The sequence below is a fragment of the Aedes albopictus genome, chromosome 2 (assembly GCF_035046485.1).
Source record: "Aedes albopictus strain Foshan chromosome 2, AalbF5, whole genome shotgun sequence".
Lineage (NCBI taxonomy): Eukaryota > Metazoa > Arthropoda > Insecta > Diptera > Culicidae > Aedes > Aedes albopictus.
Genome location: NC_085137.1, coordinates 229133537 through 229157220, shown reverse-complemented (window position 1 = coordinate 229157220; position 23684 = coordinate 229133537). Strand labels below are relative to the sequence as shown.

Genomic DNA, 23684 nt, shown 5'->3' with positions numbered 1-23684 from the left:
TTATGGATTTCCTTCTGAAGTTCCTACAGAATTTTCTTAAGGAAACAGTCCAGTAAGTTCTGGTTTTCATCAGAAGCCATTCTCCTCGGATGGAATTTCTGGAGGATTCCCGGAGCTCCATGAAAAATCCCGGAAGAAATCCCTTGAAGTCCCAGAAGGAATTTCAGAATCTCCTGGATGGACCGCACAGGTAATTTCAGAATACTCATAATACTGTTTCGTAAAATCTCAATTATGATTCGTAAAACCAAAATACCTAACAATAAATAAAACCAGTTTTCTTAAAAATAAAGCAATTTGCGTATAATGTACGGTTCATTCGTACCGTCATGCTGAAGCAATACAAATGAAGTTGTATCATGTACGAAATCACGAAGTAAAAGTTATTTATAAATAAATAACTTAATAAATATCAATAAAGATGTATCAGCCAAATGCTCATAGAATAGCATATACTTTAAAGAAGGGATAATATGATATTGTTAGCAGCTGTTATACCAACAATCTTCATAACAGCTTAGCTAGTTAAAAAAACTTGTATTCAATATGAGGTGTAACCTGATTGCTTTGCTTCGGGTCGAAAGTATCCGCGATCCACGTGTCTGGTTACCCGTAGCTAGTGACTTAAGCGCCACCTTCAACAGGCCACTAGCACTGTTTATGTACCGCCAAAGACTGTTTTCTGAGGGCAGCTAGTTGTTCCCTATCACCGTAAATTCACTTAAACGCACTTTCCAAACTCAACCAATCTATACCCAATCAGAAAACCGAAACAATAAATTGAGACCTAAAACCGCACTTCATATCAAAACATTCAGCCACTGATGGCGACGCATGGTCATTTAAAATTATTGAAATAATTATATTTAATTCGGGCTAATTCGGGTAATTGAAAGAAATTCAACTTGAAAACTATTTCTAAAATGCTTTTGCATAGCTCATTCTTCTTTTTCGAGTTCACAAAACTAAAACGGGTTTACTGGCTGACCAGCTGGCTTACGTGTCCAACGAAGGATGGCTTCACGTGACGTCGACTCACTTCAGTTCTTCGGAGCGATTCGGGAATCGTCGTATTCTAAGAGAGAATTTGATATGAGCTCCCCGACCCCTTTTATAGGTTTAGCCCACTGATCAGTACTGTCTAATTTTCCTGCTTTCTGATTGGTACAAAAATATGGTTCCGGTTTTTCTTTTGAATTTTATGGTGAATTTTAATTAGCTTGAAAAATAAGGTTCCTGTCCTCACCATTACTAGTGACAACTAGGTATGACCAGAAGAGATAAACTTGGTATTGGTGAAGTACGAAGCTGTTTTATTTAGTACAAAATGAAACGTAAATCAAACAAAAATGTTCATTTGCCGGTTTTAATGAGATTTGATGTGTTTATTTCACCTTTTTTACTTTCTAGAGCTTTGAATTGGTAAGAACAAACAGCAGACTTACATTCTGGAAATTAAGCTCTAAAATGGTGCCGATTTTATCCTAGCTGAGTATTTTGTTTAAAACCCTCTAAATAAAATTTTCTTGAGACACTATAAAATGTTAGATACACACATTGTGGCTGGAGGTATTTAAGCTCAATTCGCGGAAGACCCAGAATGATTTTTTGTGACTTCTCTGGGCAAAGTCTCGTGGTATTGGCCATTTGCTTAATCCTTATGTGGCCGACAGGGTACCCGAGTACCCAGCGCCCATTCAAAAAGCACGGTGCAGAAAAAAGCAAAAAGATTGACGGACACATAACGGTTAAAATTTGTTCAGTTGGTTTTATTAGAACGCATTCTTTTTAGCCTCAGGGAATCCGTTATGAGCGGTTTTGAAAACTGCTACAAGATTAGTTGCCAACCAAAATGTTGCTTGGGATGTGGGCTGCTCACAGTTGACTTAGTTAATAAAAAATATGAAGACACTTTCTCAAACGCAATTTCAAGATTTTAAAATTTTTTGATAAATTTCCGAAATTTAGGTCCATTTTCATATTAACGAAAGTTGCAAATTTTGGGCTACGGTTTCTCCGATACCCACTCCTATCAAATGTTACTCTTATGCGTTATGGGCGGTAAATGATGTTAGTATTTTCGGATTGATCACAACGTTCATAGCGACAACCCATTTTTTATTGCTTGCACTTGTACATGAGCATAATTTGCCAGAACAATAATTGTGAGAACTATGAATCACAGGAATTGAAAAAATTACAAAATTACGTGTAGTACAGAAAATTTGCGTTTCCGGTTTGAATTAGGTTTGAAGTACTATTAAATATTATTGCCTGAAAACAATCACATGAACAATTGAAAGATTTCAATTCTCAATGTTTTTGGCTCATAAACCCTGACATTTTTACACCAAATACTTGATTTCGGTACCCCTAGTGCTTTTTGCATCAAACCAGACCCAAGGTATTTCGAAGTTAAAGACTAGTCGATTTCTGTTCCCAAAAGACTAAGTTTCAATCAAGGTTGCGACCATTCATTTGCAAAGATTTACATTCATTTGCTATTATCGCAGTTCAGAAGCATGCTATCGAAAAACAATGTATGGATGAATTCAACCTTGTAGTTTTATCTGAAAGTTTGCCGAATAACATTGGGGTCGCACACGCATTCCAAAGTCGGGAGCAAGCTGTGAAGGCAACTCTCCACGCGATGAATGTAAATTTCATTCACGCTGTGGAAAGTGGCCTTCACAGCTCGCTCACGACTTTGGAATGCGTGTGCGACCCCAATGTTATTCGGCAAACTTTCAGATAAAACTACAAGGTTAAATTCATCCATACATTGTTTTTCGATAGCATGTTTCTGAACTGAGATAATAGCAAATGAATGTATTTTTTTGCAAATGAATGGTTGCAAGCTTGGTTTCAATTGGGCTGGATTCTGCTTTCTAGAAAAAAAAAAAAAAAACAATCAATTGAGTTTTTTGCGGAACAAACTCGATCCCCAAACCTCTTGCCCAACCGGATAGATTATTTAGGGAATTTTGCAATGGTCTTTGCCACATTTCTGCATGTAAGCCTTTTAAAGAAACTACCGCATCATCTGCGAGTTGTCCTAGCGTGCATTGTCCTTCCAAGCAACTATCAATGTCTTTCACGTAAAAATTATAAAGCAAGGGACTTTTCCGACAATATGCCTATGGAAACTGAATCAAAGGCGCCCTTAATATCCAAGAAAACTGAAGCCAGTTGCTCCTTTTCGGCAAAGGCCAGTTGAATATCTGTTGAAAGCAACGCTAGACAATCGTTTGTTCTTTTACCCTTGCGAAACCCGAATTGTGTATTTGAAAGCAAGTTATTCGATTCGACCCAATGGTCGATAGGATCATTTTTTTCAACAATTTCCTTAAATATGATAACATAGCAACTGGGCGGTATGAATTATGATCAGACGCTGGTTTGCCAGGCTTTTGAATAGCTATTACTTTGACCTGTCTCCATTCATGCGGAACGATGTTGTTCTCCATTAATGAGTTGAACAGGTCTAGTAATCGTCATTTTGCGATATCTGGGAGATTCTTCAGAATATTGAACTTTATCATATCGCGTCTCGGAGCTGATTTATATGCAGAAGGTCATGGGTTTAATCCCTGGCCCGTCCCTTTTCATCCTACTTTGTATCTTTCTATCCACTTCCTCACTCTCTCTCTCTTCTCTACATATACAACTTATTTATATTCATATGTTCATAGCCATCGCTAGAACCAGAAACGAATTGGAAAAAGTCGTTTCCCTCCCTTCCAATTTCCACTCACAGCACAGTGTATATAACGCCTACAAGTTATGCAACCAAAGCGCCGCTTGACCTTATTCACCTCATTCACCACACAATCTATCACCTTACGAACACTATAAATAACCCCCTATCCAAAGATCGCATCACCGACCCAACGGTGACTCCCAGGTCTCCCATCCTTTCCGTCTAACAAATACCCCAGTCCGTGCTGGTTGTGGGGATGCAGAGGTGATCTCGGTCTTTAGTAGCAACAACCAGCACACTCTAACATTCCTTTCCCTTCCCAAATGACTATAAGGACGTGGCCGGCGCCGTTATTGATCCAAAATGTATGAGCTGCTAGAATTGCACTTTGAGAATAAGTGGAGTGTCCCAGTCCTTATTCATTTGGATCTCAGTGCAATTGGTACCAGCTCAGATCAATCACGGAGTAGCAATCATTGACATGTATAGTCAGATTTCATCGTTGATCGAATTGATCGTTGATCGCGTCTCGGAGCTGAATTGTTTGATGAAAGAAGAGCCATAGAGAACTCCAGCATGGAGAATCTGATTGTGTTCAATCAACAAAACAAAAGGGTTGTCGCGATGAAAGTTAAGCTTATTAAGTGTGGGAAGGCTAGTTTTTCCCGCAACGCAGTAGTATTGGAAGCCACTGGAACTGCTACCCCCTAGGCACCCCATAGGAAAAAAATCCTAGATACGCCAATGAGCATGGCTGCCTCTTATCTAAACAACTCACACCATTCTCACTTTTGAAACATGCCTGTATCCCTATTGTGGTAGAATTTGTCCAAAATGTACGTTTTATGATGTTAATCTTGAATATAACCATATAACGGTCATTTTTAAGGAAATCAGCCCAAATTTAGCTTACTAGCAAACTTCTTACCATATCATCACTAAAATTTCCCAACGAAGACGGAAATTCAATCAAGTAGCCAAAGCCATCAAATGTTTCAAACATTATTAGATTTCAAATTATTAGTTTTCCCGGATTTTCTTTTCCCTAGAGCGGCACGTGCCATGACACGTCCGTTTGACATTTCGGATGAGCCAAATTTTATGAAGTATCAGCAAAAGAATGTGTAAGTTAGAGGGAACAAGTTACGGTCCTTAACTAACGAACGGCTCCGACCTACCAGTATGATGACCAAGCTGGAAAGGTCAGCTAATCGGCGATGCCACCGTAGCCTCTGGGCATCATGGTTGAGAAAGAGAGCGTATGTGAGAGTGTGTGTGTGTGTGGGGGTCCTCGTTTCAAATCACATTATTTCGGTTACCGCCTTAATTTGATTTTGTTTTAATACCCTCCGGATGGTGTTCATATACTAAAGTAATCACCCCCCGAATGTTTGTCTCCATCTTATCTTCCCACACTTGTTCGTTGCAGATTATCTCGAGTCCTAACTTCGCCCAGTCTGGCAAGCGATACCGGTACCCCGTCGGGAATGGCACGGATAGCGGAGGACAGTGATTTCGAAGCACTGAAACGGCTGGTGGATGATCACGAGGGGTGGACGTTGGAGCTTTCGAAATCCGACACACAGGTGTACACGCGTCCGGTGGCCGGATGCAACTTCAACATGGTGAAAATTCACACCGAGTTCGCTGATGTAACGGCGGATATCCTGTTCGACGTGCTGCACGATCCGGATTACCGGAAAGTCTGGGACTCACACATGTTGGCGAGTGAGGAAATTGGCATTCTCAACGTGAACAATGACGTCGGATACTATGCAAGTAAGTACGAGTTTCTTGAATGATGTGTAATCGGTTCACTGTGTAATGGGGTATGATTAGTAATGTGATAAAATTTACATATCGTCACGCAGATACTTTTTTGATAGATTCATTGAAAATTTATCAACAAATGAAAGCTTTGCTAATCCGTCATTTTTTGTTATCATACGAGTTACTCTGTGGATACTTCCAGGTATCTATCGAGAGATTTTTCTCTTTATATGCCTTCAGAAATTCTACCAGGGATTCATTTAAATAATAAATCAAGAAATTCCTCTAGAGCTTTCTTCGTAGTAGGGATTCCTTAAGAAATTAATAAAGGGATATATTTTGTAATTCCTCTAGAGATTTCTACAGAAATTACTTACTACTACTACTCAGGAAATCCTGTAGGCCTTCGTCCTCGGTCAATTTCTCTACGAATTCCTCCAGGGATTCTTCCTGAAATTTTAACTGGGAATTTTGCTAAGGATTTCTCCAGTGACTCTTCTTGGGAAGTTTTTTAGGGTTTCGCGAGAGATTGTTTCACAGAGATACCAACATTTTTTTTCCAGAGATTCCTTTATGAATTACTCCTTTGGGAATTATGCACACTGTTGGGATAAGCGTGCTTTCCTGTTACTGGCGTAATCGCTCCCTGTATTAGTTGTGCGTCATGGACAAGCGGCAGCGGATGTTTTAGGTTTAGAACACCTTGGAAGTTGAAGCGGGACAGAGCCAACTGCGCAAATTGGTACCGCTTCTGCTGCTATCTAGTGTCTTCTGTAGACCACAATTACTACAAGCTGCAAGAAGGCTGTATTTATGTATTATTTCTGCTATAGAATGCTTAAAAAACTTTGCCTAAAATACTGAATATTCACTGAAAAAATCCCATTTTTCTCTAGCCCTAGTGAGAAGCACATCCTTCATTAGGGCAGTTTAGATTTCAAGCCTTTGGTCAATCACACAAAATAAATATGTTAAATACAAATAATACAACAATAATTTTAATAAGTGTAAGAAGGGTTCTGTTCAACATAGGTGAATTAAATCGGTTTTTTTTTTTTTAATTTAAAACTACTGTGTTTTTTATATGCAGCTCCGCAGAAAAATGCCCCGCAAAATAGAATTTCAAACTTTCTCGATTTCGGTGTTCTCCCGGTCAATTTTTTCAATTATATTTTCGCACGAACACGTCAGAGCCCTAAGTGAATGAAACACTGAAAGAATGGTGTAGATCCGTTGGCCCATTCCCGAGCCTATTCGTGGTATACAAACACCATTTCATTTTTATTTATATAGATAACATCCAAAAACAAAAAAAAACTCATAACACTTTTCAAAACAATTTCTCAATACACCCTGAAGTCAGCAGTAAAAAAAAACTCAAAGCATTTTTAAAAACAACTTTTTAAGTACGCCCTGAATTCAGCAGCTCATTCCGTGTCGGGTATTCAGCTGGTTCAGTACAGAACATTGTATTATGCCATTCCATAGAAAAACGATATAGTGCAACTCCGCAGTTCTCCGAAAATAATTAGACTCGTGTTATTTCGTCATTAGGGTGACCACTTTTCAGATAAAGTGGTCCTAAAAATCAAGGTTTTTAAAAATCAAAAATTAAAAAAAAAACATAACTTTGGAACCAGCTGACTGATTTTAAACTTCTTTTTTATTTGAAAGCTATCGAATTACAATTTTAAGAAAAAATACGATGAAGGGGGCAAATTGTGTTTTGGGTTAAAAAATGTGCATTTTTAAGCTTTTTCATGTTTTATGGTCTTGGGACCAAAGGGGTACCCTGGTTTTATATTTTCATCAAAATATTCAGGAAAATTAGCATAACATATAGAAAAAAATAAAAATGAATGTTTTTTTTAGTTTTGAGATATGTTTTTTGAATATAGAGAGTCATATATTTCAATAATAGCTGCTCTAAATTGCCTGATACTGTAAATTCCCATAAAACTATGCCTTGTATTGGTATCCACAGTTTACTAAGGATTCAAAATATAATCAAATAAAAAAAAGTTTTGTATGAGAAAATATCTCAAAAGCTAAAAAACATACATCTCTGATTTTTTGATATGTTAGGTACGCCAAATTTCCTAACATTCTGATAAAAATATAGAACCAGGGCACTCCTTTGATCACGAGACCATAAAAACGTAAAAAAAACTTAAAAAAAATGCATATTTTTTAACCCAAAACACTACTTGACTCCGGGGACTTTTTTTATTACCGTACGAGTTTGGGCCGAATGGTCTTAAATTTTCATGAAACATTTTTCACAGGCAGGGCTCATGGATACATGAACAAAAAAAATGAGGAAAATTCAGGGTCACCTATTTTCCCGGAAAACTTAGGTGGAAATATTTGTTTTCCCCTGACACTACTTACTTTGAAAAACCATAACTCAAGAACGAAGCATCGTAGAAACGAAGTCTTTAATGAAAATGAAAGCAAATTTTCTCAGGAATCAAAAAAAAATGAAATGGAAAAAGTTTTCCACAAAGTTTTTCACCGTTGAGAAAATTCATAAAGAAAAGTTTTCCGACTATGTCCGAACTGGTGGAAAATTTAAAAAAAAAATTTTGAGAAGCTAATTTCATAAGCTTTGATCGCTGAAATTTTGGAATGCACTTAATTTTCGTTCCTGAGTTATGGCAAATTTAGTGAAAAAAGACCATATAATATAGGCTTACATGGTCATTTTCACATAATTGACCATAACTCAGTAACGAGAAAAAAGTACATTCCAAAAACTTCAGCGATCAAAGCTTATAAAATTACATTCCCAAAAATATTTTTTTGAACATTTTCCAAGAGTTCGGACATAGTTTTTCCGGCTTTTTTTTTATGAATTTTCTCAACGGTGGAAAATTTTGTGGAAAACTTTTTTCACATCATATTTTTTTTTTTTGAATTCCTGAGAAAATTTGCTTTCATTTTAATTAAAAAAAACTTTGTTTCAACGATGCTTCGTTCTTGAGTTATGATTTTTCAAAGAAAAGGCTTTTATGGCACATTTGGACATTTTTCAACAAAATTGCCCATAGCTCAAAAACAAAAAAAGGGCATTCCAAAAATTTCAGCGATAAAAGCTTATAAAATAACCTTCTCAAAAATATTTTTTTCGAAAAGTTTCCACGAGTTCGGGCATAGTTTTTCCGGCTTTTCCTTACAAATTTTCTCAACTGTGGAAAATTTTGTGGGAAACTTTTTCCAGTTCATATTTTTTTGGATTTCTGAGAAAATTTGCTTTCATTTTCTAAAAAAAAACTTTGTTTCTACGATGTTTCGTTCTTGAGTCATGATTTTTCAAAGTAAGTAGTGTCAGGGGAAAGCAAAAAAAAATTCTACCAGAGTTTTCCGGGAAAATAGGCAACCCTGTATTTTCCTCAATTTTTTTTTGTTTATATATCCATGAACCCTGCCTGTGGAAAAAGTTTCATGAAAATCTCAGACCCTTCGGCCCAATTTGTACGACAATAAAAAAAATGCCCCCCTTCAACGTATGTATGGCACCATTTCGGCAGGGGTCCTATTTTGGGCACTTTTCTGCTATACCTCAACCAATTCTGAACCAATTGACACAATTTTTGGAACGCGATGAGATAGTATCTAGTCGTGTAGAAAATTTCAAGTCAATTGGTTTGGAATTGACTGAGTTATAGCGAAGAGTGCCCAAAATACCGGCCACTGCCCAAGTGGTTCGCTACTCTATGTCAGCTTGTTTTTTTTTTTTTTCTGAACATAACATCGTTATTGATTTTTGGCCCGTTTCATATTGATTGATTTATAGCGGAATGTACCCAAAATAGAACCTCCCTGCTCAAATGGTCCCGCACCCCATAAATACGAATTCCAGCTAAAAAAAGCGATTCTTGCAAGGAGAGGTGGTAGCTTTCATCGAGAGATAAGCAGGTGGGAAGCAGATATTCTCTTCAAAGTTAAAAAGGATTGAATGCTTCAAAAGTATGATACTGTTGAAATACGAGAAGCAATTTTGTTGGATCGATGGGTTGGAGGCTCGCGGCAATTAAATTAATGGGAATTGTATATTTTGCTTTGGATTGATCGCGTGAATAGCATTTTGATTCTGTTTCAACACTTCTATCAAAATGTCTGGTAACGACAATTATTTAGGAATTCCACACCTAATAACACTTAACCCAGACCATCATTCAAAATAAGTATTTGCCCTCGGAAGAAAAAATCCATTAAGAGTGGTGGCTTGCACGCAGTACGTCTAGGCAGAAACCGTGTGAGTATAGCTCACAGGCTACACTGAAGCAGTGCTGTTGCCTGAAAGGAAAACCTGAAGTACGTGGAAAGCTTTTGATCAGCCTCCCTCCACCTTTCTTGAAGAGCACTCGTACAAAGCACTGCTCCTGCTACCTACCTGCTGGAGGTCGGTTTGTGCCTTTGACACATGTTTCGAAGAAGGAATCTTAGCTCACAATAGCACTCAACGGTAGACTGGAAGAGAAGCCAGTAAGTTCTGCGCTTAAAGCATAACGAAGAAAAATTATTACAAACCGTATCACAGCGTTTTTTTTTTATTTGACATGATAGAGTTTATAAAAATGCTCAAATTGTCAAATTTTGACATTGTATAAAAAAGGAATAGTTTGTGCATTTCGGCAGATTTGTTCTTTTCGTCACGAGAGGGTATTATTGTCTCAAACTGGGCCAGTTTGATTGAAAGGAAAAGTATTGGGATAAATTTTGAGTTCAACATGTTTTAGAGAGCCCCACACGACAAAGAGAACAAAACTTCCAAAAATATGTACATCCTCTATAAGCAAACTTTATAAAGAAAAGTTGACAACCCTATTTTATGAGTCTTTGTTTGATTGATTTAAAATTAAAATTATTCCTAATAATTTTGAAAAGATTGATAAACAATTTCAAGTAATAACATTTAAAATTTAGACCATTTGCATGTTAATAGGTAGTTATATTGCTATAGGGCTATCAGAAGATTGAACTGCTACTGTACCGTACAGCTGACGACATACACGGAGTATACTAACCTCACAGTATCAAACTACGTTGACGTTGATGCGGATCTGAAAATAAAATAAAGAAACATGGTATCAGTAAATCTAATCAATGCCGATAAAAATATCAATGTTGCAAAAATCGTTACGCATTATCTCTTCAAACATTGTGATCGCCCGAGAAGAAAACACCGATAACGTAGGTGGTATCAAAAATCCAATTAGGCACGCTTCACAGGCCACCAGGTTGTCATTGTGGTAATCTATACCTACATCGAAAAAGATTGAAGAGGAGCCAAAAAAAAAATCAATTGAATTGTAGGACGCAAGATTGAGCCGACAGATCAGCAAGTATTTCACTTTTGATGGCATTATTCACCGGTTCTTGCGTGACACTGTCGTCCACGGTGCACCGTGCATTGTGTTTTTATCTTCTTCAGCAGTTGCTGCAGTGGAAGAAAACTGGCAGAGTTTCGCACCGAGATAGCAGGACAAAGCGAAACCCGGAACGTGGGATGAATTGTACTCATGGGAAAAAATTGTTAATTTTTTGAACTTGAACATATTCGAATGTGGAAACTGCGGCAGCTATTGTCGCGATTACAAGAACACAAGCACTGCTTTTTATAAAAACTTCTTCAAAGTAGTTCAAAACTTCCTAGGTTATTGAGAACTTCCCATGTTTTCAATTATATAATGGATTGATTAAATTACTGTTGAAGAAATTAATGTTTTTATGAAATTTAAAAATTAAATTTAAATTTTGTCTATTTTATTTCGGTATTATAATGGCCCATTTTTTTCGAACTGGTTCATTATGCAACTGAAATGAGTTGCATAATGAAAAATAGTTGTATGATGTTCATAATGCAACTCATTTGAAAAACTCATTGCATAAAATTTTGTATGGAACTCAAAACTCGATTTTTTCAGCACTCTTCGTATTTATCCAACGAGGCTTGCCGAAATCAACTTTTTGCAACTCGTTACATAAATATCTATTACTAGCTGTCCCGGCAAACTTTGTCTTGCCAAGCTGTGGTGGTTTGACAACTGTTGAGGTCATAACGTCATCGCACTCTAGATTGATTTAATTTTAATCATACTGAATTTGTTCCCGGCTCATAAAAAACTGTATTTTCACAATTTTCATACCTTTTTAAAAGATTTTCGTAACTTTTTCTGCATATAAACACAGCCATCATGAATACGAATCAAACCCAGCATAAGCCATGCTGATCGGTTCACCCGTTCGTGAGTTTTGTTGCCTCAAAGGGACTTCAAACTCATTTTTATATATATAGATCGTCATCTTGTAGTCTCATCTAATATTTATTCTAATTAACTTATTTACTTTCAGTCCTTAGTACCCATGGTGGTGCAGAGAGCCGACGATTATGCTAATTAAGCTAGTTTAATTTGCATGAAATAAATCATAATAAAATATATAGCCGTTACATGAACTTCAGAAAGGATTTTGAATCCTTTTGATATAAAGCCTGTATCCTCAATAATCGGGACACAGAAATACAGTTGTATCACTGCAATAGAGACATTAAAATGGCTCAAATTTGGGCTAATAACATCTTAAGATGTGTTCATTTCAACTACAAAATTTCATGTGAATCGGTGCAGTACTTTTTGTTGTAGCAATGAAAGAGTGGAATGTGCGCCATTGAATTTTGTACAGCCTCTAGTTTTGCTTGTCAGCGCATAGGCAAAATTTCAAAAAAAAATCGATGCACTACCAACAATTTTATAGTCGACTCGAAACATATATTGGGACTGAACGTGATTTCAGCCCCTCAGACAACAGTTGGTTAGCACCCTTTATTGTTTCGATTGTACTATTGAAAGTGCTATACCAATAACCATCAAATTTTGTCGGCATAATATAGGGTCTGGGACCATTTGGGCAGGAGCACCTATTTTGGGCACTTGCTGCTATAACTCAGTCAATTTCAAACCAATTGATATGAAATTTTGTTCATGACTAGACACTGTGTGTATCTTATCGTATTCCTAAACTCAAGTTTATTGGCTGAAAACTGACTGAGCTACAGCAGCAAGTGCCCAAAATAGGTGCTCCTGCCCAAATGGTCCCAGACCCTACACATAATCAACTACCATCTGTGGAAATTTCATGAAAATTGGCATAAACATTCAAAAGTTATGAATAGGCAAATATCGCATATGAAAAACGAAAAATTTTCACTAACACTCACCCATATCAACAGCAGTAGCTTTCAAATCAATTGATCAAAGTTGATGAAATTTTGCAAGAATGTGTCTCTATAAGTATCACAACTGCTAACGAAGTTTCATAACTATCATCACAGAACTCTGAACTGTAAAATAAAAGAGCCATCAGTTATGCGAATGGAAATTGGTCGTGATTGTACAGAATGCTTCAATCCATGTCTGTTTGTTTTTCATCCACAGTTAAAAGTAATGCCTCGATTTTTATGAAATTTAGCACAAATAATAAACACACACCAAAGAGTTCTCAGTCAAATTTTTGGTCAGTTTTACCGATTCATTACAAAGCTACAGCCGTACTTCTGTGTCCCGATTATTGAGGATACAGGCTTTAATTTTTATTAGACTAATTTTCTGCCCGAGATTGGTTAATTTCTTGATTGAATTTGAATTTCTTTTGAATAAAACAAGACTTTTTTTACTAACCAACAATGAAATGAACGCAGAAAAATAAAAATACGAGAAAACGATAGCAAGGAGAAAGCTTGCGTTGACTGGACAAAAGGCCCCAAGGCGAGAAATTTTCAATTCGCCGAGATATAAAGCTGACAGGCTATTATCAGAGCGATCAATTGCAATGCGATTGACTAGTTGCACATCTGGGACTAATATTTTATTTTGAACTTTATTTATCGTGGATCGTCTTATAAATGAGGCTGTTTCATTTTTTGCTTTCGTTTTGCATTACTTTGCTTCTGCTCGGAGTTCGGAGATCGATTGCCAAAAAATTTGTAACATATAGGGTAATTCGCTTGTTGTTGACCAACTAGTACTGAAATTTTTGTTTTCTTTTGTTTTTACGTGCATGATTTTACTATTGAAAAATATCCAGACAACGTATAGATCTAGTCATATACATACATACATTTATTTGCTCAACATCATTAAAACAAGACATAATCAACAATAGTACGCCACAATACTCGGTTTGTGGCTGCCGCTCTCCATCCTCGGTCGCGCCCAATGCTCGCCAGGTCGCGCTCCACCTGGTCACGCCTTCTTGTGCCAACCGGATCAGTAGCAAACACCAGCTTTGCAGGGTTGTTGTCCGGCATTCTTGCAACATGCCCTGCCCAACGTATCCTTCCGGCTTTGGCCACCTTCTGGATGCTGGGTTCGCCGTAAAGTGCAGCGAGCTCGTGGTTCATCCTTCTCCGCCACACACCGTTCTCCTGCACACCGCCGAAGATCGTTCTTAGCACGCGTCGCTCGAAAACTCCGAGTGCTTGCAGGTCCTCCTCGAGCATGGTCCATGTCTCGTGCCCGTAGAGGATCACCGGTCTTATTAGCGTTTTGTACATGGTGCATTTGGTGCGTGGGTGAATCTTTTTCGACCGCAGTTTCTTCTGGAGCCCGTAGTAGGCCCGACATCCGCTGATCTAGTCATATCTTATACTTTAAATTGAATTTAAATTCAATCGGTCCAAACTTTAACGGGCTTGGTGGTCTAGTGGCTACCACTTCTGATTCGTATGCAGAAGGTCCTGGATTCGATCTCCGGCCCGTCCCTTTCCTCCTACTTTGTATATTTCTATCTACTTTCTCTATACTCTCTTCTATACTCTTCTCTCTACATCCCAAGCAGCACCTGCAACCGTCCAGAATGTGGCTTTCTATGCTTTGGTCTAAATGAGTTGCTCTAGAAGCACACGAAACTTCCATCTTGTCAGTTGAGTTGCATTAAAACTCCAAAATTCGTAAAGTTGCAGCTTTGTTTCATTGAAATCACAATTTACCACGTGTTTGACATCGATTCGTGGAGGCGGAGCTTACATATTGCTCGTAAGTGATAATACAGTCAGCTTACATTAAATGCGTTATGTAACATGCATGAAACATCTAACTCTGGTTTGTTTGTTCAGATTATGTTCCAAATGCGTTGCAGAAAACTTGAGCGTCTTTTCATTTTGACAGTTCTCTTACTTGTGACAATGAAGGTGCAATAAACTTACAAGTAACTTCAGTAGCTTTTAAGGTACGTTGAGGATCGATTCTCTCACAGAGCTCTTGGTGTAGTATCTAAGATGAGTGGATAATACTCCTGGTGTCCATGGTTCGAGTCTGGACAAAATCAATTTTCCATTTTTTTATCATTCCTCACCGATTATGTTGCATAAGAATCCAGAATCTGCGCTTTTTGGATTCCAAAGAAGTAGCAATTGTGTTCTTTCGTCCGTAATATGGACAGTCAATAAATTGCACTAAGGTTGCTGTTACTGGATTAGAAACAAGTCGTGTTGCTTGGGATATATACAACTCATGTATATTCATATGTTGATAGCCATCGCTAGAACCAGAAACGGTTGAAAAGCCATTTTCCTTTTTTCCAACTTTCACAACACAGTGTCAATCTATCAGATAACGCCTACGAGTTATACAATCAAGCCAACTGTGCCGCATTGGCTTCACAACTGACATACACGCACCAATGTGTGATCCCTCTACCAACCATATCCCACCAACACTTCAACATCCGCATGAATTTGTGCAGACGCAGAAGTATATTCGGTCTGATGTGGATTCGAATGATTGCAATCATCACTTCCTTCCCCTTTCCCACATTTGTCCTGCAACCTGCCGTAGCAGGCGCCATCGTCGCCTTAAATTAGAAGGTCACCACACTGAAGATGCCTGCAAGCCGCGGCAGATATCTCATTGGTTCCTTGTGTGAGTGTAGCTGATCTGGCGATACTGGAGTAGCATCTACGGGCGTTCAATCAAGCTCAAGCTCAAGCTCAATTGTGAAACGGTCCAAACTTTGTTCGTGGTAGATGACGTATAACCCGCACTAAACTTATCAGGGATCTGTTTTTATTTTGGCCACCAAACCTAACATAGACCCAACAGTTATCCAATGTTAGTCCAACAGTGGTCAAATATTCGATAAAATTTGATCCATGATTTGACTCGACTTTGAAACGACATCCGATAATTGTTCAGTCTGGTGAAACTTTTTCCGCGTTTTTCGTGTTGTTCCAGCTAGCTAATCATTAGTTCATCAAAAAAACAAGGAATCGCTTCTCATTTGAAGAGGGCTCTGGTTGACTGAAACCGTTCACATGACTAGAATTACATGCAAAAAATACTGAAAAGATTTGTTGGATAATGTTCACATAAATGCGTTGAATTTTTGCAACATTGTTCAAAGAGATTCAGGGGGATTCAAGGGCTTTCCTGGGAAGCTGACTAGACTGATTAAAGCAACGATGGACGGTGTGCAAAACTGTGATGGACTCTCATGCCTACTCCTCAACATCGCTCAGGAAGGTGTGATGCGACGAGCCGGGGAACAATTTTCACAAAATCCGGTCAATTTGTGTGCTTTGCGGACGACATGTACATTATTGCCAGAACATTTGGAACGGTGGCAGAGCTGTACACCCGCCTGAAACGCTAGGCAGCAAAGGTCGGACTGGGGGTGAATGCCCAAAAACAAAGAACATGCTGGTAGGCGGAATCGAACACGACCGGATCCGTCTGGGTAGTAATGTTACGATAGACGGGGATACTTTCGAGGTGGTAGAAGAGTTCGTCTACCTCGGATCCTTACTGACGGCTGACAACAACGTGAGCCGTGAAATTCGGAGGCGCATCATCAGCGGAAGTCGGGCCTACTACGGGCTCCAGAACTGCGGTCGAAAAAGATTCACCAAATGCACCATGTACAAAACGCTAATAAGACCGGTGGTCCTCTACGGACACGAGACATGGACCGTGCTCGAGAAGGACCTGCAAGCACTCGGCTCGAGCGACGCGTGCTAAGGACGATCTTCGGTGGTGTGCAGGAGAACGGTGTGTGACGGAGAAGGATGAACCACGAGCTCGCTGCACTTTACGGCGAACCCAGCATCCAGAAGGTGGCCAAAGCCGGAAGGATACGGTGGGCAGGGCATGTTGCAAGAATGCCGGACAACAACCCTGCAAAGCTGGTGTTTGCTACTGATCCGGTTGGCACAAGAAGGCGTGGAGCGCATTGAGCACGATGGGCGGACCAGGTGAAGCGCGACCTGGCGAGCATTGGGCGCGACCGAGGATGGAGAGCGGCAGCCACAAACCGAGAATTGTGGCGTACTAGGGGTAGGCGGGGCAATATGGACACCCTCAGGTTTTTGCCAACTTTACCTGGCAAGATGTAAAAAAAAGTTTAGTTTTTTGATACATGTATCCTTTTAAAGTCTATTTAGCATCTATTGCATATGAATGCTCACGAATAAAAATGATTTATCCACTTCAAAAAATGTTAGTTTTTCATGACCGTCTTCAAGCATACGGGGCAGAATGGACACCCCCATGGGGCAATATGGACACCATGAGACTTTTACGAATTTCGTACATTATTTACACCTACAAAATCATTTCATTACAAAACAACTATTATTTATTTTGAAGTAGTTCATTTTTGTTCAGTTAATTTAAATTCAGGCTGTTTTGGATAAAGCTTTGTTTTTGTCAGCATGTACAGCTGTGCCTAGAACAACTATTTTCCACTTCTGTCGTTTTTTGACCAATTTGTTTCACCCTATGTCTACTATAGTGAACATTTAACCGAAAAAATACTGAAATCGAAGAATTTGGTTGGTTTGTGATTTAGGTTATATTTTTCCCTTGCCGCTTCTATCAAAAAGGTGAGTGTCCATTTTGCCCCGGCAGCAGAAGATATTTCCAAACTTGATTTTTGATATAATAAAAAAGAAAATATAAACATGTTAAGCATGTAGATACAGCAAAACTACTTGCATGTGTTCTAGAAAGGTTTGAATCGACCTGCAATAAATTAATCACTAAATCTTATTTTAGATGGTGTGAAAATTATAATTTCCATGCACAAAAAACGGAGGACGCAACTTTTTCGTGTAAAATCAAGTGTAATTTTAATTTCGAATGTTTATTTCCTGAAAGTACGTTTTAGACGGTGTCAGGCCATTCGGCCGAAGGTCATTAGGCCGAAGGTCATTAGGCCGAAGGTCATTAGGCCGAAGGTCATTAGGCCGAATGGTCATTAGGCCGAATGGTCATTAGGCCGAATGGTCATTAGGCCGAATGGTCATTAGGCCGAATGGTCATTAGGCCGAATGGTCATTAGGCCGAATGGTCATCAGGCCGAATGATCATTGGGTCTTCTTCTTGCCGTTACGTCCCCACTGAGACAAAGCCTGCTTCTCAGCTTAGTGTTCTATGAACACTTCCACAGTTATTAACTGAGAGCTTCCTCGGCAAATAACCATTTTGCATGTGTATATCGTGTGACAGGCACGAAGATACTTTATTGATGCTGAATCTACTGATGTTTTACCCATGAATTTTTCCTTCTTTTAAACATAGGCTGTTCTTTCTAGTATCATTGCTAAAATAGTTTTTGGCGCAGAAACTGCTGATATTCAATTCATAAATTTTTCCTTCTTTAAAACATAGGCTATTCTTTCTAGTTTCATTGTTAAAGTAGTTTTCGGCAAAAAATTTTTGGAAAAAGTAAAAACAACAGATCTCTTTACAGGCTCATAACGGCTGATTTTCAATTCGTCCTGATGACCATTCGGCCTTATGACCATTCGGCCTAGTGACCATTCGGCCTAATGACCTTCGGCCTAATGACCCAGCATCGTTTTAGACAAATGGACTATTTTCTCCATTCATTAAAAGTTCAAAAAAGTTCGCATATTTCAAAATATTGAGGGTGTCCATTCTGCCCCGGGTGTCCATAATGCCCCGCCTACCCCTATTGTTGATTATGTCTTGTCTTAAATGTGATGTTGTACAAATAAATGTATGTATGTAATTTTGACAACCAAACCCAACATAGACTCGAAAGATATCCGATGTGGATCCAACAGTGGTTAAATATTCGATAAAATTTTACCCATGATTTGACTCGACTTTGACCCGACATCCGATAATTGATCAGTCTGGTGGAACTTTTTCCGAGTTTTGTGCCTAGCTAGCTAGTCATTTGAGTGACAGTTTATTAAAATAATAAGGAGTCGCTTCTAATTTGAAGACGGCTCTGGTTGACTGGAACCGTTTACATGACTAGAATTACATGCAAAAATTACTTGGATAATGTTCATATGAATGAGATGAACTTTTGCAATACTGTACGAAGAGATTCAAAGATGATTCAAGGGGATTTTCAAGGAAATTTCAGGGAATGTTCAGAAGGGTTTGAAGCTGTGTCAAGGATTCAGGTGATATCAGAAATAAATTCTCTCGGACGTCACTGAAATCACCTAAAACTTCCGGAACATCCCTAGAACGCCCCTGAAATCTCTTGGGATCCCTTTGGAACACTTCTGGAACATCGTCGAACGCCCCTGAAAAACCCCTGGGCTGGGACCCCCTGAATTCATCTGAAGCCCAAAAAAAGCCTAGAACGCTTCAAACACACCCTGGAACGCTTTTGAAAACCACTGGAACACTCCTGAAAACCGTAGGAACATCCATGGCGCCCCATTGATCCCCTGCAGCAATTTCTTAAAATAAATTTTAAAAATTGTGCATTTTTCGTGTCATCAACGGTACAAAATTCTCAATAAATTTTCTAACATAAACTAGGTATTTATGATTTTGTAACTTACTTGATGCAATATTGTGGCCTACATGTAGATTCTACATTAGGGTGGCCCACACTTATTTGAAAAACAAAAATTCCGAAAAAATGTCAAGTCTTACCTCCTAAATCAGTTGTTTTGGACTACCAGAAGCTACGATCAAAATTTGAGCAAAATCGGTTGAGCCTAAGAGGGCGCTCAAAACGCTTGAAGTTTGTATGGGAAAACTTGGCCAAATGTATGCAGAAATTTTAAGTTTTTGAATTTTGCCGCTAGGTGGCGCTGTAAGCGTTCAATAAATAAACGCTTTTGTTTTATTGTAGGTGACTATATGCCAAAGAACTTTGTCCAAGCCCGCGAAGTGATCCGACGGCTGTGAAAAAAGTTATACCCTAGGCAAAGTGAAGCAAAGTATTGAGATTTCATTATTGATAGTATTTCTTTACATGTATTAGAAAAACAACAATAAAGTTTATCCTCACTTTTCCTAGGGTATAACTTTTTTCACAGACGTTGGATCACTTTACGGTCTTCGACAAAGTTGTTTGGCATATAGTCACCTACAATATTACCAAAGGGTTTGATTATTGAACGCTTACAGAGCCTCCTAGCGGCAAAGTTCAAAAACTTAAAATTGTTGCACACTTGGCCAAGTTTTGCAATACAAACTTCAAGCGTTTTGAGCGCCCCCTTAGGCTTAATTGATTTTGCTCAAATTTTGTACGTAGCTTCTGGGAGTCCAAAACAACTGATTGAGGAGATAAAACTTGGAATTTTTCGAATTTTTCGTTTTTCATATAAGTGTGGGCCATCTTATTCTACATCATACGTTTACATTGAGCGAGAATTACTTAAATTTGATATATAATAACATTATCAGAAATTGTTCAACATTTGGTTATTGTTCAACATTTCCAATTCAGAATCTTATGCTACATACGGCAACTTTATTTTCATCATCAGGCTGTTTTCTATAGTTTTTTGTTCCTTTTAATTTGTCTTGAAACAAAGATACATTGGTACCTTCATTTGGATAGAATTCATTAAGGTACCTCCATTTAGGTAACGTTACATAAATGGAATTAACTTTCTTGACAATGACTCATGCTCAGTTCCTGAGAGAGAGGAGACAGCTCACTGACAGCCACGATGTTTACATGTCTTCTTCTTACTTCTTTTTACAACTCTTAGTGCCGCACAATGGTTTGAAAATATAATATGGGTCAAAAATGAATTGCATATTGAGTTCGTTGCGGCAGAGCATGGAAATAAATGGATTCGTTGCGCTGGTCATGAAAAACTGATCATTATTATTTTATCTTTTATAGATACAACAAACGGAACAAAATTTTAATAGGATCTTTTGGATATTTGGCCAATCCACACCATCAATGTGCGATTTTCAGCTCGGTTCGCGATGACAGTTTGTGACAGGTCCTCCTTGACATTAAGTAGCACCCAATCGAAGCCAGCTGTCTCCTCTCTCTCAGCTCAGTTCTATCGCTACCGTCGCCTGGAATAGACGTAGGCAAATGTGCTCTTTGTACACACCTAATTTAGAATGCTGAATCTCGGTTTATAAATACCGAGATTTGCACAGCCGAGTAGTCAGCTAAAGGTTTTGATGAGATCTTAGCTTATAAATGCCGAGAATCAGTATAGCACGCCCTGTTGCCAAGCAACCTACCACCTTGTTAGCTGAGTCTCGGTTAAAATTCAGAAACCGAGATTTGCACAGCCGAGCTCGTGAAATAAAACTAAGTGTGTAGCTCGTTTTTTTTTATCGTCGCTTGCGCTGCTTTGTTACCTATTTAACAAGCGCGCCTGGCTTCTCGGTCCCGGCCGGTCACAATTGTGTTATCGGTGATATTCTTTGCTGTAGAAACAGCAGCTCATCGATATGAGTGAAATGGCTGTTAATAGGGTAAAAGGGTATAATGCGCCCCACCGGGGCAAAACGCCCCCCTTCATTTTCTAGCGATTAAAGCGCTTTTTGCATGCGTGATCGATTAGAAATCTCAAATATTGAAGAATAATTGCCATCAAGCTGGTCCGTTAGCGGATTGGTACAGAAAAGCAATGAAAATATCAAAAAGTCTGAAATCGAGGCTTTTGGCGTAATATTTTACCTCTTGTAAGCTGACTTCATTGTAAACAAAGCTAGCTCTGTTCGCTTCTGTTACTTTGCAACTTTTATGCAGTTAAATACTTGTTGAAAGACCCTCCTAGGATTAGCATGTGGTGGAATTATCCTCTGGGACAGTTTTATCACGGGGCTGGACGTTTTTCTTTTGATGGGGCGTATTGCCCCGTTTATTTTGAAAAGGCAAATTTTGGAACGTTTTCGAAAAACGTTTCAAAGCTTCCATAGCCACCTCTCCAAAGGCAAAGTTCGCATGCAACACTTCAATAACTTTAGTAACAACGATTTGCAGTGAACAATAGATTGAATAAGGCGCCAGTTTCAGATATATTGCCATTTCTGCTTAGGGGGGGGGGGTCATATTATACCTGTTTACCCTATACCGCATTTAGTTCACCACTGTGTTGAATATTGAGTCTTCATAAGCGCGAAAACGTAAATAAAACTGCGCGATTGCATCAAATCAAATTCATATCTTCGGCGCACTAATGCATCGATGCATGATGAATAAGTACTCTGAAAACACCGAATCGATTTGATGCAATCGCGCACTTTTATTTGCGTTTTCGCACTAGTGCGATAGTCCAGTAGTGAACTAAATGCGCTATACTGTCCAGTTTCGCTTCCCCGCTGGCAGCCCCGACCGTCATGGGTTTAAAGAGCCGCCTTCTTGAAAAAGTTGGACACTGATTTGTTGCATATTGAGACAACGTACAAAACAGCGGAAGATAGGTCGTTGTTTATCAAATTCACGTCGGAAGAGGCTATGGTCGAGTCATTGAAGAAGAATATGCAACCACGCCAATTTGTGTGTGGAAGTGGAAAGAAAAAAAAGAGGTGCGTATGACAATCGCGGGTGCCAACATGAGATACGTCCGTGTGTTCGATCTGATACCAGAGCTGGATGATGCAAAACTGTCGAAGGTACTCGGAGACTATGGTAAAATTGAATATACAGTACGTGAAAAGTTCCCCACAAACTTGGGCCTCGATTACATGTACACCGGAGTGCGGGGGTGTACATGGACGTGAAAACAAGCATACCATCAACAATAGTTGACGCCGGGCGTAAAGGTAACATATTCTACGAGGGACTAAGAGACACGTGCTTCCATTGCCAAGGAATGGGACATCGACGGGAATCTTGTCCCCAACGGAAAGCCCGTGAGGAGAAGAAACATTCGGAAGCTTTAGGAAGCCCTTGGAATCGTTTCTGGTTTGGCATCGACAGAGCGGACAACGTCGGAGAGCGAAGTGGTTGAAGTACTAGAAGAAAATGAAGATTATGAAGATTTACCAACGGAGATACTGGAAGAGGAAGAGGTACCGTAAATTGGGGTGTTAAGAACCCATGGGGTGTTAAGAACCCATGGGGTGTTAAGGGATTCATCTTCACACACTTCTTTGAAAATTCGCCAAAAAATGATTCACTAATTCCAAATTCGCTTCAAATGTGTGTTTGAAATAAAGGCATACTATAAGGATTACCTCTCATGAAAATACGTTTTTAACTGGACACTAGACATCAAAAATAGAACGGCATTGCTTTTTCTCAATATCGCTACCATTGAAACATTCATTTGTGGGGTCAGAAATATTATTAGGAAAAATATGTGAGTAATCGTCAAGTGTTCTACAACTCATTCCAAACGAAACTAGGGTAAAATATTTGATGTAACTAGGTGGTTTTCGAACACCGACATTTTTTGTGAAAAAAGTCTAGTTTCATAAACTGGTGGGGTGTTAGGGGATTTAATTTGTCATACAACTTTTTTATTTGTATCATGAAGTTTTAAGGCGATTGACTCATTGTATAACAGTTACTTTTCTGAATGACGTATTACGGATTTCGTTTTGGGTAATAGATATCCCAACAGTTGCTATGGATGATAAATTCAACTAATAATATAGATCTTTAGAAACAAGTGTTAGTTTGATACATATAATTAGAAAATTGGTCAAATATTTATTACTTAATGTCGCAGTAATCCCCTCTTTACAGAAGTTTGTGTTCTCTAGGTGTTTTGTTATGTTTAAACAAAGGTGTATTCTTCAAAATAGATTTTCCGTCTGTTTTCTTATTTAAATATTTTTAATGATTGGCACTAAAACGTGATAGCTTTTTGAAAATGTGGAATATGCTCAACTTGTTCCATATATTATGTAAACCAGACTGCCACTAACTCTTGCAAAAGAAAGTATTTATGAAGATTACTAATGGTAGCTACAATATCTCAGAATCTAAAATACGATCTATCAGCGATGCTCCA

At 38.7% G+C, this 23684-nt stretch overlaps 2 protein-coding genes and 1 long non-coding RNA gene across 5 annotated transcripts in view; 2 read left to right on the top strand and 1 right to left on the bottom strand.

The window, feature by feature from the left end:
- LOC134287952 (uncharacterized) overlaps positions 1-23684 on the top strand; it is a 746963-nt gene that overhangs the window by 367330 nt on the left and 355949 nt on the right. The gene's annotated exons all lie outside the window — the stretch shown is intronic.
- Positions 1-23684, top strand: part of LOC109401384 (START domain-containing protein 10) — a 92102-nt gene that overhangs the window by 28374 nt on the left and 40044 nt on the right. The window contains exons 1-2 of one of the 3 annotated variants that reach the window (XM_062851270.1): positions 4654-4824; positions 5130-5479. In XM_062851270.1, coding sequence (XP_062707254.1) covers positions 4691-4824; positions 5130-5479 — 484 coding nt within the window. In that variant the 5' untranslated portion in view covers positions 4654-4690. The other 2 variants (XM_062851271.1, XM_062851272.1) reach the window with 2 other exon arrangements.
- LOC109432867 (phosphopentomutase) overlaps positions 1-23684 on the bottom strand; it is a 132244-nt gene that overhangs the window by 69546 nt on the left and 39014 nt on the right. Inside the window, exon 2 of the mRNA XM_062851269.1 lies at positions 10501-10536. The gene's annotated coding sequence lies outside the window, so the exon portion shown is untranslated. The remainder of the gene's footprint in view (positions 1-10500; positions 10537-23684) is intronic.